The 16,714-nt window shown below is 42.4% G+C and overlaps 1 protein-coding gene across 14 annotated transcripts in view; it reads left to right on the top strand.

Moving 5' to 3' along the window:
* CHD8 (chromodomain helicase DNA binding protein 8) overlaps positions 1 to 16,714 on the top strand; it is an 83,422-nt gene that overhangs the window by 49,346 nt on the left and 17,362 nt on the right. For all 14 annotated transcript variants that reach the window (XM_060175368.1, XM_060175369.1, XM_007536986.3 and 11 more), the window contains 8 exons: positions 1,962 to 2,083; positions 2,227 to 2,470; positions 8,707 to 8,883; positions 9,858 to 10,001; positions 10,830 to 11,085; positions 13,082 to 13,292; positions 14,657 to 14,852; positions 16,119 to 16,286. In XM_060175368.1, coding sequence (XP_060031351.1) covers positions 1,962 to 2,083; positions 2,227 to 2,470; positions 8,707 to 8,883; positions 9,858 to 10,001; positions 10,830 to 11,085; positions 13,082 to 13,292; positions 14,657 to 14,852; positions 16,119 to 16,286 — 1,518 coding nt within the window. The remainder of the gene's footprint in view (positions 1 to 1,961; positions 2,084 to 2,226; positions 2,471 to 8,706; positions 8,884 to 9,857; positions 10,002 to 10,829; positions 11,086 to 13,081; positions 13,293 to 14,656; positions 14,853 to 16,118; positions 16,287 to 16,714) is intronic.

Here is a 16,714-nt window from a genome sequence, read left to right as displayed (position 1 = left end):
TTTATTTATTTATTGCCTTTTGTTGCCCTTGTTGTTGTAGTTAATTATTGTTTTCGTTGTTGGATAGGACAGAGAGAAATGGTTAGAGATGGGGAAGACAGAGGGGGAGAGAAAGATAGACACCTACAGACCTGCTTCACATCCTGTGAAGTGACTCCCCTGCAGGTGGAAAGCTAGGGGCTGGAACCAGGATCCTTACGCCAGTCCTTGTGCTTTGCACCACATGCGCTTAACCCGCTGCACTACCACCTGACTCCCAAGAGATAACTTATATGCAATCTTATTTCATATCTCTTCCTGCTTACTGTTTCCTAGATTATTTTTAAGCAAATCTCAGATTCCTTTACTTCATCTGTGTATATATATATATATATATATATATATATATATATATATATATACACACACACATATATATTAGTATTTGTTTCTAATAAATAATATATTAGTCTGAAAATAAATATTACATCTGAAAAAAACCATTCCCAAATATCATTAGATAATCAGTCATTATATGCGTTTCCATGATTATCTTTTAATTTTTGTTAAATTGTTTGAATTAGATTCAAAGTACAGTCTATATCTTGATACTGGTTAATATGTCTCAGATACCTCAATCACAACTACCATTTTTCCCTCTTTTATAATTTTCTCCTGAAAAAGACACAGATAATTTGTTTCTCGAATTTTCCATCACTATAGGTTCGCTAATTATATTTCCCTTATACTTTTTAACATGTTCTTTGTCACCTTTCACATAAAGGGTAGATGTAGAGCAGTGTCATCCACTAAATGGGAGTTTTGCTGTCCGGTATAATCAGCTACGAGCCATATTTCAGATGCTTGGCATCACATGTAGCTGGTGACAAATAGAAAACATTATCTGTCCTAATGGTTTCCATCAGTCATCACTGTTCTAGGAGCTTGATTAGATGGGTAGGACACCGTTGTCTTTTGTGCTGTTATCTACTTTTTTAAATCTTATTTTTTAAGAAATTAGACGACCTGGGGACATGGGTAGAGAGCAGAGCGGTTATGCAAAGAGACTTGTGCCTGAGGCTCCACAGTCCACAGGCCCTGGTTCAGTCTCCCACACCACCAGACGCCAGAGCTGAGCAGGACTTTGGGGACCTGGGAGATAGCATAATAGTTATAATATATTAAAAAAAAAAAAAAAAAAACTTTAATGCTTCAGGCTCTGAGGTCCCAGGTTGAAACCCCATCACTACCATAAGCTGAAGCTGAGCAGTACTCTGGTTTACAAACCGAAAAAAATAAAATAAAATAAAAATAAAGAAATTATGGGAGCAAGAGACATATGCGTGTGTATAATTATTTATGAGAGGATCTACTATGCTACCTATAAGAAGTATGTTTCATTTAATATTGGTTCCCCTGCGTTACTGATAGTTTCGGAAAGGAGGCGTTTTTCAACATGTGTAACGTTTCTCAGTTTTTCTCATAACAATTCAACCCCACTAGGTCCTCTTCTGCCATCAGAACCTGAACTCCTCTCCCCCAACCCCAGAGCCTTTTACTCTGGCTCAGTACACCAAAGGATCAGTTGACTTCTACAAGAGCCACCTAGTTATTTTCCTTATTTTTTGTTACTGTTTTACTCATTTATATGACTTTCCTGTTTGGGGGTGGGAAGCAGAGCCCCAAAAGCTGAGCAGTACTGTAGTTTTCTGTCATGATAAATAAAAAGACTTAACATGTTCAGTGGGGAAGCAATGACAGAAGCCAGACCTTCCACCTTCTGCACCCCATAGTGACCCTGCGTCCATAGTCCCAGAGGGATAAAGAATAGCAAAGCTATCAGGGAGGGGATGGGATACGGAGTTCTAGTGGTGGGAATTGTGTGGAGTTGTACCCCTCTTATGTTTGTTCTGTTTTCCTTTTCATAAATAAAAATAAAAAAATAAAATAAAAAGACTTAAAACAAATTTCCTATTTTCTAGACTCGTCCACAGGCAAGCTCCTGGAAGAAGTTGGAGCTGTCACACGAGTATAAAAACAGAAATCAATTACGGGAATATCAATTGGAAGGGGTCAATTGGCTGCTGTTCAACTGGTATAACAGGTAAATAATACAGTGAATCTAGATGGTGTGGCCTTAGCCTAGGCTTACTATTACTAGCTTTCATTGGCACTAGTTTCATTTTGTATACTCTTTTGAACATGGTATCTTTGACGTGCTTTTCTTTTTTCATCATGAATCTTCAGGCAGAACTGTATCCTGGCTGATGAGATGGGATTGGGCAAGACTATTCAGTCCATTGCCTTCTTACAGGAGGTATACAATGTTGGCATTCATGGACCCTTCCTGGTCATTGCTCCACTGTCCACAATTACTAATTGGGAGCGAGAATTCAATACATGGACAGAGATGAACACTATTGTTTATCATGGTAGCCTGGCCAGCCGACAGATGATTCAACAGTATGAAATGTACTGCAAAGATTCACGGGTGAGTTACATGTCCTGGGAATGTTGTGGGTTAGAGAGAGTAGGCCAAGAGGCCTGATATTGTGCATCTTTTATATGAATAAAAGACTTTTGCTAAGATTGAGGGTGTGTGTGAAGCCTTGCATTTTTTAAATGTTTTTTTAAAAATATTTATTTATTCCCTTTTGTTACCCTTGCTGTTTTATTGTTGCAGTCATTACTGATGTCGTTGTTGGATAGGACAGAGAGAAATGGAGAGAGGAGGGAAAGACAGGGGGAGAGAAAGACAGACACCTGCAGACCTGCTTCACCACCTGTGAAGCAACTCCCCTGCAGGTGGGGAGCCGGGGGCTCGAACCGGAGTCCTCACCCTTTGTGCCACGTGCACTTAACCCGCTGCGCTACCACCCAACTCCTAAGCCTTGCATTTTTATACAGAATTTCACCATCACTGATGAGTTTTAATCCACAACATAATTTTCAGAATGGAATTCATTTTAGTCACTTTAATTCATTGGTCCTTATGACAGTCAGCTTAAATCAATCATTTCCTTTCTTTTCTCTTTTTTCTTTTCTTTTTTTTTAAAATAAATATTTGTTTATTCCCTTTTGTTGCCCTTGTTGTTTTATTGTTGTAGTTATTTTTGTTGTTATTATTGATGTTGTCATTGTTGGATAGGACAGAGAGCAATGGAGAGAGGAGGGGAGACAGATGGGAGTGAGAAAGACAGACACCTGCAGACCTGCTTCACTGCCTGTGAAGCGACTCCCCTGCAGGTGGGGAGCCGGGGGCTCAAACCGGGATCCTTAGGCCGGTCTTTGCGCTTTGCGCCATCTGCGCTTAACCCGCTGCGCTACCGCCTGGCTCCCTCTTTTCTGTTTTTTAAGTAGACTTAAAATATTATCAGTTTCTTTCTCTATGTAATTTTGAGATTAAAAAGTTGAGTCATCTTTCTAGTCTTAATGTAGAATTTTATAAATCATTCTTCTGCTAAAAAATTTATTCACGTTATGTTTTAGGGCTCATAATTTTGTTAGATACTCTATTCTTCTGCATTAAAAAAAAAAAAGTGAGGCTGGAAAATAAACCAGGGGCCCCTCACACATGTACTGTGTAGTAGAGCCCAACACTTTATTCAGCATTTCCATAGAAAGGGAGTGAACAGCATAGAACCACTCTGCCATCCATACACATCTTTTTTTTTTTTTTTTTACTTTTTATGTTTGTTTGTTTATTATTGGATAGAGACAGAAAGAAATTGAGAGGGTAGGGGGAGATAGAAAGGGGGAGAGAGAGAGAGACATATCTCCAGTCCTGCTTCACCATTTATGAAACTTTCCCCTGCAGGTGGGGACCAAGAGCTTGAACCTGGGACCCTTGTGCCACTGTAATGTGTGCCCTTAGCCAGGTGTGCCACCGCCTGGCCCTCTCAATAGACATCTTTTTTTTAAAATTTCTTTATTGGGGGATTAATATTCTACAGTCGACAGTAAATACTATCATTTTTACATGCATAATATTTCTCAGTTTTCCACACACAGCACAACCCCCACTGTGTTCTCTGCCATCCTGTTCCAGGACCTGAACCCTTCCCTACCCACCCCAGAGTCTTCGACTTTGGTGCAGTACACCAACTCCAGTCCAAGTTCTGCTTAGTGTTTTCTCTTCTGATCTTGTTTTTCAACTTCTGCCTGTGAATAAGATCATCCCATATTCATCCTTCTGTTTCTGACTTACTTTGCTTAACATGATTTCTTCAAGCTCTGTCCAAGATGGGCTGAACATGGTGAAATCACTATATTTACTCTGAAAATGTCCAATAGTTCTAGTTTATCTATCTCTTCACTTAGCTCCCTCATTTCTTTATTCATTTTCTGCCTGGATAATCAAGTTGAGAGAGTGGGATGTTTAAGGCCCCTACTATTTTTTTTATCATTTATTTATTTATTTATTTAGCCTCCAGGGTTATTGCTGGGGCTCAGTGTCTCCACTATGAACCCACTCCTCCTGGAGGCCATTTTTCCCATTTTGTTGTGCTTGTTGTTACTCTTGATGTTGTCGTTATTATTGTTGTTGTCATTGCTGTTGTTGTTGGATAGGATAGAGAGAAATGGAGAGAAAAGGGGAGACAGAGAGGGGGAGAGAAAGACAGGCACACCTGCCGACCTGCTTCACTGCCAGTGAAGGGACCCCCTGCAGGTGAGGAGCCAAAGGCTCTAACCAGGATCCCTGTGCCTCTCCTTGCTCTTTATGCCATGTGTGCTACTGCCCAACCCCCAAAGTCCCTACTATTACTGTTAATATATTGCTGTAGCTCTTTCAGTAGATGCGGGATATATTTAGATGGCCTCTCCTTTGGTTTGTAGATGTTGATAATCATTAAGTCCTCTTGATTGCTTGATACTCTGAGCACTAAATAATGTCCATCCCTATCTTTTTAAAAAATTTTTTTGGCATTTATTTATTCTCTTTTATTGCCCTTATTATGTTATTGCTTCTTCTTCTTCGTTTTTTATTTTTTTAGATAGGACAGAGAGAAATGGAGTGAGGAGGGGAAGACAGAGAGGGGAAGAGAGAGATAGACACTGCAGACCTGCTTCACCATCTGTGAAGCAACTACCCTGCAGGTGGGGAGCTGGGGGCTCAAACCTATATCTTTACGCAGGTCCCTGCACTTTGTGCCACATGCACTTACCCAGCTGTGCTACCACCCGGCTCCCATGTTATTGTTGTAGTTGTTATTGATGTCATCCCATATGTCTCTGTTGCTGTTTTTAGTATCTCTCAATTTCTTTTTGAGATCTCTTCTTTCTTAGTTTTTTCTAATTCATCCTCAATCTTGCTAATTCTGTTTTCTGCCTCATTTGTTCTATTCTCTCTCCCTTCTGTTGTTTTCTGTAGCTCAGCTATTTTATTGCACCCTGTTCTGATACTGTATTAGCTTGTTCAGCTAGTGGTGCTCTTAGCTCAGCTATTTCGGCTTTCCGCTCTCTAATAACCTTGAGATAGTGCTTTCTTTCAGAGTCTCATTTGTTGTTTCTGCATTTCTAATGACAATTCTTTCAAACTCTTTCCTTACTCCTGTGACTATTTCCTCAACTATTGTTTGGATGTTGATCTCATTCTTCTGTGCTTCTACCTTTTGGGGGCATTCAGCTGGACTTTTGTCCTAGTTCATTTCTCCATTGTTTCTCCTTAGTTTAGCCATAATTATAGTGTGTTATGTGGTCCTTCTCTCAGTATTTTTCAGTCCACTGATCACTCTTGCCTGGATTGACTTGTGTCTAAGTAAGGTACTTAAAGAGTTCACAGTTGTGGAAATTAACAATTGTTTCAATGTTATCTCAATACTGAGTTGAAGCACAGTGGTTGTTAAAGCCCCTTTTGAGATTGGGTGGTGGGAATTGTGTGGAGTTGTACCCCTCCTACCCTATGGTTTTGTTAATTAATCCTTTCTTAAATAAAAAATAAAAAATAAATAAATAAAAAGCCCCTTTTGTTCTTTTTCTTTCCTGTAGGCTATGGTAGCCTGAGGGCATTTTACCTCCCAGTAGGTTTTTTAGTTTAATCACTCCTGAGTAAGAGATAAAGCAGGGTTGGGGATAGCTGGCACTGTGGTTATGAAAAAAGACTTCCACATCCCACACCCCAAAGATCCAAAGCTCCTGGGCTCAATTCTGCCAGCTGCTAGAGCCAAACTGGGCCCTGTGAGTTTCTAAACAAGTTCTGTTTATAGTCTGTAGGTTCTGAGGCAAGTTATTCAACATGTTCTCATCAGGAGAACAATGTGGATAGGCTCCCACTATACAGCCCCACTGCAAGACCACCGGGGTGTATACCTTCTCCTGAGTTTCCTGGTCAGTTCTCTGCCCCACAATGTCAGCACAGGGCCTCCCCCTTGCTGCTCCAGCCTCTGAGGGCAGTAGCAATGGAGACTCACAGTTGTATTTTTGAGTCTTGGGGGAGTCCTCTCCTCCCTTGAGCAATCTTTTTGTTGGTGAAACAGACTGGAGGTGGCTCTTCAATTGGCAAATTGCCAGCATCATATATATATGTATATCATCATATATATATTTCCTTTTTTATTGATTTACTAATGATCAAGACTGTTGGATAAGAGGGGTACAGTTCCACACATTTCCCGTCACCCAAGTTCCATATCCCATCCCCTCCACTGGAAGATTTACTGTTCTTTATCCCTCTGGGAGTATGGACCCAGGATAATTATGGGGTGCAGAAGGTGGAAGGTCTGGCTTCTGTAATTGCTTCTCCACTGGATATGGGCGTTAGCAGGTGGATTCTTTCTTGATGGCAAGACATATCTAGGTAAAAGAGCAGTGACTGCGGGCTGGAGAGACAACATAATGCTTATGCAAAAGACTTTCATGCCTGAGGCTCCAAAGTCTCAGGTTTAATCCCCAGCACCATCATAAACCAGAGCTGAACAGTGCTCTGTTAGCTGTCTATGTGTATCTTCCTCTCTCTCTGTCTGTCATTAAAAATAAATGAATGGAATATTTTTAAAAGAGCAGTCTAATTAAGACTACCGCAGGTCTTAGTTAGTTTATCTATACAGTGGAAACACTGACAAGACCATAGGATAAGAGGGGTACAATTCCCACCACCAGAATTCCATATCCCATCCCATCCCCTCCCCTGGTAGCTTGTCATCAGGAGAACAATGTGGAAAGGCTTCCACTATACGGCCCCACTGCTAGACTACTGGGGTGTAGATCTGAGTTTCCTGGTCAGTTCTGTGTTCCCAGATGTCAGCACAGGGCCTCCCCCCTGCTGTTCCAGGCTCTGAGGGCAGTAGCAAATGGAGACTCACAGTTGCATTTGGTGAGCCTTAGGGGAGTCCTCCCCTCCCGGGAGCAGTCTTTTTGTTGGTAAAACAGACTGGAGGTGGCTCCTCCACTGGCAGACTGCCAGACTGTTACCATGTCTACTCAGGAGTAGATATGGGCTTTAGCCCCAGGAGTCTCTCCTCAGGCTCCTCTCTGTCCACGACACACGTGTTTTCTCTCACCGGTGACATGGTGGGTTCCCAAAGTAGTCCCAGTCTTGTCTTGTTACTCTCTCAAGTGATCTTTGATATTCCTTGTTCTTTTTTTTTTTTTTTAAAGATTTTATTTATTTATTAATTAGTAACATAGGAGGAGAGAGAAAGAGACAGACATCACTCTGGTACATGTGGAGCCGGGGATTGAACTCAGGACCTCATGCTTGAGAGTCTGAAGCTTTATCCACTGCGCCACCTCCCAGACCACAATATATTCCTTGTTCTTTAGAGAAGTTTCTCAACTGGTAGAGCTAGAGGTCTGGGCAGAGTTGTGGTCTCTGGATGCTCTGGTGATTTGGTGGGTTCCCAGAGTAGTTTTAGTCCTCTCTTGTTGAGGTCCCAGGTGGTCTCCTTTGATATTCCTAGATGACTGGGGAGAGGGAAGGGGAGGAGAGAAGAGGAAACACAGCTGCTGCTACTCTCTCCATCTCAACATCTTTAGATGTTGTTCTTGGTGCTTTCATGGGTGCCAGGGATCAGACCCAGGGCCTGATGCTTCCTAAGCCATGTGCTGTATCTACTGAGTTACTTGAAAGACTCTGTTCTATCCATTTTTTAGATAAGTAAGCAGTACCACCACAAACATTCAGTTTTATCTGGTGTGTTTCAGCACTGACCAACACTTGTGGTTTTGTGTTAACCATCAAAAGATTTAGGACTGAGAAACATGAAGTAAGCATATAGGATTTTTGGAAAAATCATGACATTTTGCATAGAAAAATATGTTTCCGTGGCCCAGGAGGGTAGTGCAGTGGATAAAGCATCAGGATCTTAAGCATAGGGTCCCAAGTTTAATCCCCGGCAGCACATGTACCAGAGTGTGATGTCTGCTTCTTTCTCTCTCCTATCTTTTTCACAAATAAATGAAACCTTAAATAAATAAAACAAATTTTAAAAAGAAAGATGTTTCCAACAACCTGTTAATGTAGTCAGAGATGTCTAGCTTCATTCATTGAGATCTGTCGTTTTCCTAGAACACTGAATATGTTGAGAAGATGATGTATTTTGCATTCAGTGACTTTCGGCTCCCTGCATGGAAGATAGCAAACAGTGAAGTGTGGTGATGATGATGATGATGTTTGTATTTTCCATTAAGCTTGCTTGATTGTGGAAAAGAGAATGTTTCTTTATCCAGAAGTGGGTCTCTTTTAAGTCCATAGCAGGCCTTTTCTGACTTTATTCCCTTAATACGTAGGGACGTCTCATCCCGGGTGCGTACAAGTTTGATGCCCTGATCACCACTTTTGAGATGATTTTGTCAGACTGTCCTGAACTTCGTGAGATCGAGTGGCGTTGTGTCATCATTGATGAAGCCCATCGCCTGAAGAACCGTAATTGCAAGTTGCTTGACAGTCTGAAGCACATGGACCTAGTGAGTTTCTAACACTGACTTGTGGGCAGATGACTTGTAATGAAATAAACTCTAGGTTAACCGAGACTTGGTATTGGGTTGTGGGGGCAGGGAGGGTTGATCTATGGAATTGGTAACCTGATAGTCAAATAAAAATCACTTGAATTTTAGAATTAAATAGATTAGGTTAATGGGTCTCAACTAGGTGGAGAAGTGGGATATTTATACTAGTTACCTATTGCTACATAAAAACTAACCCAAAATTAGTGGACTTGAGGCAACAGCTACGTATTTTAAAGATTCTTGAGCTCAGCAGCTTAACCTGGGCTCATCAAGGCCCTTCTTCTCATGGGCTTATCTGAGTTTTTCATGTGGTTATAACAGGCAGTCAATGCTGGTTGTTGACTGGGTCACATTAGGTCCCTTTCCTGGCCAGTCAGCCTCCTGTAGACCAGACTGGGCTTCTTTATTACCTGATGGTATCAAAGCAGGATTTCAAGAGCGAAAAGGCAAAAGCTGTATGGCCTTTGAAGTATAGGCTTTGAAACTTACACAATATTGCTTCTGCTACATTCTCTTTGTCAGAACAAGTCACAAGGCAAGCTCAGATTCAAGGGGTGAACCTTGATAGGAGGAGCTCCAAAGAATTAATGGCCATATTTAATCCAGCACAGGTACTTCCCCTAGAGGGGGACATAGCAGGATATCTGGGGAGTTGAGTGTGGAGAGGCATATGTAATTGGAAAGGGGTGGGGGAAGCATATTTTAAACCATTAGTTCTTTGTTCGCTTATAATCTTTAATTTGATACATTAAATAATCAGATTTTTTAATGTTTTGTGTTTTATCACAAGAAGGAGCAAGTGAATGAAAAGTTAAGATAGTAATCTAGTCCAGTCTCATAATTTTACAGAAAAAAGAGTTAAATCATGTTGGTAGGCAGCTATAGAAGTCTTTTTTTTTTTTTAATCATTCATTTGTTTTCTCTATTTCTAGGAACACAAAGTGCTACTCACAGGAACACCATTGCAAAATACTGTGGAAGAACTATTTAGCTTGCTTCACTTCTTGGAACCTTCACAGTTCCCTTCTGAATCAGAATTTCTCAAGGACTTTGGGGATCTCAAGACAGAGGAACAGGTAAGAAGGCTAGGTACTGACCTTGGATAAGAAATGTAAAGCTGGCAGTCAGATGGTAGCGCAGCGGGTTAAGCGCACGTGGCGCAAAGCGCAAGGACGGGCATAAGAATCCCGGTTCGAGCCCCCGGCTCCCCACCTGCAGGGGAGTCGCCTCACAGGCGGTGAAGCAGGTCTGCAGGTGTCTGTCTTTCTCTCCCCCTGTCTTCTCCTTCTCTCTCCATTTCTCTGTCCTGTCTAACAATGACGACATCAATAACTACAACAATAAAACAACAAGGGCAACAAAAGGGAATTCATAAATAAATAAAAAACTTAAAAAAAAAAGTAAAGCTTGGGAGTCGGGTGGTAGCATAGCGGGTTAAGCGCATGTGGCGCGAAGCACAAGTACCGGTGTAAGGACTGATTCAAGCCTCCGGCTCCCCACCTGCAGGGGAGTCGCTTCACAAGCGGTGAAGCAGGTCTGCAGGTGTCTATCTTTCTCTCCCCTTTCCTGTCTTTTCCTCTCTCCAATTCTCTCTGTCTTATCCAACAACAACGATATCAGTAACTACAACAATAAAACATCAAGGGCAACAAAAGGAAATATTAAATTAAAAAAATTAAAAAAAAAGAAATGTAAAGCTTGCACTACACAGACATTTACTGCCAACAAAACCACATGCCTTTCTGACCGTCTCAGTAGCCTTGACCCTATTGTCTTTGTGGGCATTGTCTTAAATTCAAATTTCCCACATACTTGAAAACTCTCATTGTGTTTCTCCATGTTTCTGTCTTTCCTGAAAATGTTTATCAACTTGTTTGTGACTTTTGCTTCCATGTTATACTCAGGTTCAGAAGCTACAGGCCATTCTCAAGCCAATGATGCTTAGAAGGCTCAAAGAGGATGTTGAAAAAAACCTGGCGCCCAAACAGGAAACCATTATTGAAGTAGAGCTAACAAACATCCAGAAGAAATACTACCGGGCTATTCTGGAGAAGAATTTCTCCTTCCTCTCCAAAGGGGCAGGTCACACTAACATGCCTAATCTGCTCAACACAATGATGGAATTGCGCAAATGCTGTAACCACCCATACCTCATCAATGGTAAGGGGATACGTGGAGAATGCCTGAATCTCTACACTACCAGTATTCACTTGCAGCAGACGACAGGCGTGTTCATGGTGGTATGGCCATCGTAAACGTTTACTTTCTCTGTGATTGTCATCAGGAACAGTGGGTGCGCTGCCTGACCCAGCCCAGTTTTTTAGAGCATAGGGTCTTTTTTTTTTTCTTTTTTACTATTTTATTTATTTTTATTGAGTGGGATTAATGGCTTATAGTAAATGTGGTAGTTGATACATGTGTAAAATTTCTCAATTTTCTACCAAACACTCTCACCATCAGCCTAGATCCTCCTCTATCATCCTGCACCAGGACTTGAAAGCCCCACCCCCACCCCCACCCCAGTCCTTTATTTTGGAGCAATACAACAAACCCAGTCCAAGTTCTACTTTGTATTTCCTTTCGCAACTTCTGTCCATGAGTGAGAGCATCCCATATTCACCCTTCTCTGTTTGGCTTGTCTCACTTAACATAATTCCTTCAAGCTCTCTCCAAGATAAAATGAAAAAGATGAAATCATCATTCTTCATAGCTGAGTAGTAGTTCACTGTGTATATAGATGTACCACAACTTTCTTTATAATAAATATTTATTTATTATATAGAAATAGAAATTGAGGAGGGGGAGGGAAATAGAGAGGGAAAGAGACAGAGAGACACCGCCATCCCTACCTCACCACTTATGAAGCTTTCACTCTGCGGGTGGGGACTAGGAGTTTGATCCCAGGTCCTTGCACACTGTGATGTGTGGACTTAATCAGGTGTGCTACTGCCTGGCCTCTTAGACAACAGCCACTTATCTGTTGTTGGATACCTAGCTTGCTTCCAGGTTTTGGCTATTACAAATTGTTCTGCTATGAACATAGGTATACATAGATCATTTTGGATGGGTGTGTTTGGTTCCTTAGGATATATCCCCAAGAGAGGAATTGCAGGGTCATCGGGTAGGTCCACGTCTAGCCTTCTAAGAGTCTCCAGACTGCTCTCCATAGGGCTTGGATTGATTTAGGGATTTTTTTTTTTAAATGTTCTTACAAGTATCATCTTTGAAACTCTTTTGATCTTGCATAATCTCCAAAATTTGACAGGACAGGTGGAGAAGTGGCACAGTGGGTAGAGTGCAGGACTTGCATGCTTGAGGTCTAGGTTTAATCTCTGGCAGCAAATATGCCAGAGTAGTGCTTTGTTGTCTGCTGTTCACTAAAGTGTTTAAGGAAATTAAATGGTTTTTACTGTTTAGTTGCAATAAAAAGAATTCAGATTGTTTTATTCTTTGGATAAATGACTTCAATCATAATCTTATTTTTCTGGTTCTATTTTAGAGGTCATCCATGGGCTAATAATAGTTGTCTGCATGTACTTTTCTAGTTGTTCTTGTTGTCTCTTTAAAACAGAGAGAGGGGAGTTGGGCGGTAGTGCAGCGGGTTGAGCGCAGGTGGCGCAAAGCGCAAGGAGCAAGGACCAGCGGAAGGATTCCAGTTCGAGCCTCTGGCTCCCTCCCTCCCTCCCTCCCTCTCTCTTTCTTATTTTCTTTCAGCTTTATTTGATACAGAGAGAAATTGAGAGGGGCGGGAGAGGAAGAGAGAAAGATAGACAACCTGTAGACCTTCACTGCTCATGGAGGGGGGGGGGGGGAGGGAGTGTGTGTGTGTGTGTGTGTAGGGAGGGGGTCTCTGCCCATCCCCACCCCCACCGGTGAGAAGCAGGGGCTTGAAGCTGGAGCCTGTGCGTGTGTGTGCTCAACTGGGTAACCACAGCCCTACCCCCACTCCCCTCCTTCCCTTGGGAGATTTTAGTATAACACATTTCAAGATGACTTAGAAAAAAAAATTTTTTTCTTATGCTGCAGTTTTATTAGATGTGAAGTGTTAATCTCAATTGAGATAACTTCTCTTTCTCTCTCTGTCTCAGTTAAATACACCCCAACTGTAGTATGTTCCTCCGGATCTCACCGTCATGTTTGATTTTTGTTTTGGCAGGTGCAGAAGAGAAGATCTTAACAGAATTTCGAGAAGCTTGTCATATTATACCTCATGACTTCCACCTGCAGGCCATGGTTCGCTCAGCTGGCAAACTGGTTCTTATTGACAAGTTACTTCCAAAACTTAAAGCTGGTGGACATAAGGTTCTGATCTTCTCCCAGATGGTACGCTGCCTAGATATCCTAGAGGATTATTTAATCCAGAGGAGGTGAGAAGAGTCATCCCGTGCCCGTGTCCTCATAAAACTGCAAAAACCTGGAGGTTCTGAGTTTAATTCAACCTGACCCCATGACTGGGATAAGACAGTTATTAAGATTTACATGTGGGCGTCCGGTGGTGGTGCGGTGGTGGTGCAGTGGGTTAGGCGCACCTGCGTTAGGATCCCGGTTTGAGCCTCCGGCTTCCCACCTGTTGGTATGCTTCTAATTCTGCTTCTAAAACCCCTTCTGTTTCATTGGTTTAATCCCCCCTGCATAACCACTGTTAACTAAGCACCGCCCTGCCCTGCAGGGCATTGGTTTAATCCCCATTGATGTCTTTTTGCTCCGCCCCCGTTGCTCTGCCCCCCTCTCATAGTCACCCTGATTTCCACCACTGTCTTTTCACTCCACCCTTTCTACGTCACATCCTGTTTCCACCCTATTTGGCGAATATATATATATATATGAACAGGATTGTGATTATAGTTAGTTTAGATGGCTTAGATTGTGCTGCGTTCCACATGAATAAAGAGATACTGCTTCCCAGCTCAGCCATGAGTCCCTGGTCCTCTGTCTCCAGCACACGAAGCTGCTCGGGCACCCACCTGCAGGGGAGTCACTTCACAGGCGGTGAAGCAGGTCTGCAGGTGTCTTATCTTTCTCTCCCCCTCTCTGTCTTCCCCTCCTCTCTCCATTTCTCTCTGTCCTATCCAACAATGAACAACATCAACAAGGGTAATAATAATAACCACAACGAGGCTACAACAAAAGGGGGAAAAAAATGGCCTCCAGTAGCGGTGGATTCATGGTGCAGGCACCGAGCCCAGCAATAACCCTGGAGGAAAAAAATAAATAAAGATTTACATGCTCCGGAGTCGGGCGGGAGTCGGGCGGTAGCGCAGCAGGTTAAGTACACGCAGTGCAAAGCACAAGGACCAGCGTAAGGGTCCCGGTTCGAGCCCCCGGCTCCCCACCTGCGCGGGGGGGGGGGGGGGGGGGGGAGGCTTGTGGGTGGGGTGTGTCACTTCACAGGTGGTGAAGCAGGTCTGTAGGTGTCTGTCTTTCTCTCCCCCTCTGTCTTTCCCTCCTCTCAATTTCTCTCTGTACCTACAGGGGAGTCACTTCACAGGTAGTGAAGCAGGTCTGCAGGTTTCTTTCTCTCCCCCCCCCCCGTTTTCCCCTCCTCTCTGCCCTATCTAACAACGACTATATCAATAATAACAATAATAGTTGCAACAATAAAAAAATTACATGCTCAAATTTCTGTAAGATTTTTTTTTCATCTATAAATACGGAGTTACTGGTATTGAAGTCTGCTAGTTTAACTCTTTATCTGCTTAGTCAATTTAGTGTATTTTGACTCTCATGACAGGTACTTATATGAGCGTATTGATGGCCGAGTTAGAGGCAACCTTCGACAGGCTGCTATTGATCGCTTCAGCAAGCCTGATTCAGATCGTTTTGTGTTTTTGCTATGTACACGAGCTGGTGGACTTGGTATCAACCTCACAGCTGCTGATACCTGCATCATCTTTGATTCAGACTGGAATCCACAAAATGACCTGCAGGTAAAGGAAATCACTGTCTTAAGGACTAAGTGCCTACCAGGGAGATCTTTCAACAGAATCAAGATCTCTTAGGCAGATTGTCTTTCAGAGACTATGGCATTATATTCACTTGGGTTGCATGTCTATATCAGAACTCAGCGAACTTTTTTCTGTAAAGGACTAGGAAGTTAATGTTTTAGGCTTAGTGGGCCTTATGATCTATAGTGTAACTACTCATTTCTGCTCTTGTAGCATTAAAAACAGCCATAGGGAGTCGGGTGGTAGCGCAGAAGGTTAAGCGCATGTGGCGCAAAGCGCAGGGACCAGCGTAAGGATCCCAGTTCGAGCCCCGGGCTCTCCACCTGCAGGGGAGTCACTTCACAGACGGTGAAGCAGGTCTGCAGGTGTCTATCTTTCTCTCCTCCTCTCTGTCTTCCCCCCCTCCATTTCTCTCTGTTACATCCAACAACATCAATAACAATAATAGTAATTAAACAACAATAACTACAACATCAATGAAAACAACAAGGGCAACAAATGGGGAAATAAATATTAAAACAAAACAAATAATATGTAAAGAATAGTCAGGAGGGGCTGGGTGGCGGCGCACCTGGTTGGATGCATATGTTTCAGAGCACAAGGACATGGGTTGAAGCCCCTGATCCCCACCTGCAGGGGAAAGTTTTATAAGTGGTGAGGCAGTGCCACAGGTGTCCCTCTTTCTCCCTATCACTCCCTTCATTCTTGATTTCTGGCTGACTCTATCTAATAAATAAAGATTTTTTTAAAAGGGTAGGGATGTATTCCATTAGAATTTCACTTACTGAAATGGTTACACAGACCATACTTAGCTTGAGCATAAATAACGGAGCAATACTAACTCTTGGATGTTGACTTTTCATTTTGAGTTGGTCCCTACCCGCCCCCCCCCCCCGTTGCGCTCTCTCTCTCTTTCTCTCTCACACACACACACTTTATTAATGAATAGAGATAGAGAGAAATTGAGAGGGGAAAGGGTGGTAGAGGGAGAAAGAGACAGAAGGACACCTGCCGCCTTGCTTTACCAGTTATGAAGCTTTCCCCCTGCAGTTGGGAGCCAGGGGCTTGAACCTAAGTCCTTGCACACTGTAAGGTGAGCATTTAACCAGGTACGCCACCATCTGGCCCCTTTCTCATAACTTCTTTATAGATGTAAATTGGTATTTTCTGTCTGTCTATCCCTCAATTTTATGTTACTTTTGCTGTTTCCTTTTCTTTTTTGTTTATTTATTTTCCTTCTTAAACCAGGCACAGGCACGGTGTCATCGAATTGGGCAGAGCAAAGCCGTGAAAGTGTACCGTCTCATCACTCGTAATTCTTATGAGAGAGAGATGTTTGATAAGGCCAGCCTCAAGTTGGGATTAGATAAGGCTGTACTTCAGTCCATGAGTGGTCGTGATGGTAACATTACTGGAGTGAGTACCTTTAATTTATTTATAGACACATTTGTTAGCTTTAAGCAGTTGTAATAGAGGTAAAATAGAGGCTAAAGCCCCCCCAAACACACACAGAAATCTGACTACCTTTTGAATTCTGCATTATTTTTAGAATCGTAATGAGCCTTGAATATGATACAGCTTAATAGTATTTTCTTTCACCTACTGGAATTTTTAGGACCACATTATTGTCATTATTATTTTTTAATTTTTTACCAGAGCACTGCTCAGCTCTGACAAATGGCGGTGCAGGGGAGTGAACCTGGGACCTCAGAGCCTCAGGCATGAGCGTCTCTTTGCATAATCATTATGCTATAAGCCTAGGACATAGGAGCTAGCATAATGGATATGCAAAGACACTTTCATGCTTGGGACTCTAAAACCCAAGTTCAATTCCAAGCCAGAGT

Source organism: Erinaceus europaeus, chromosome 16 (genome assembly GCF_950295315.1).
Source record: "Erinaceus europaeus chromosome 16, mEriEur2.1, whole genome shotgun sequence".
NCBI classification, from domain to species: domain Eukaryota; kingdom Metazoa; phylum Chordata; class Mammalia; order Eulipotyphla; family Erinaceidae; genus Erinaceus; species Erinaceus europaeus.
The sequence above is the reverse complement of the archived record's forward strand: the minus strand, read 5'-3'. Positions and strand labels throughout refer to the sequence as shown.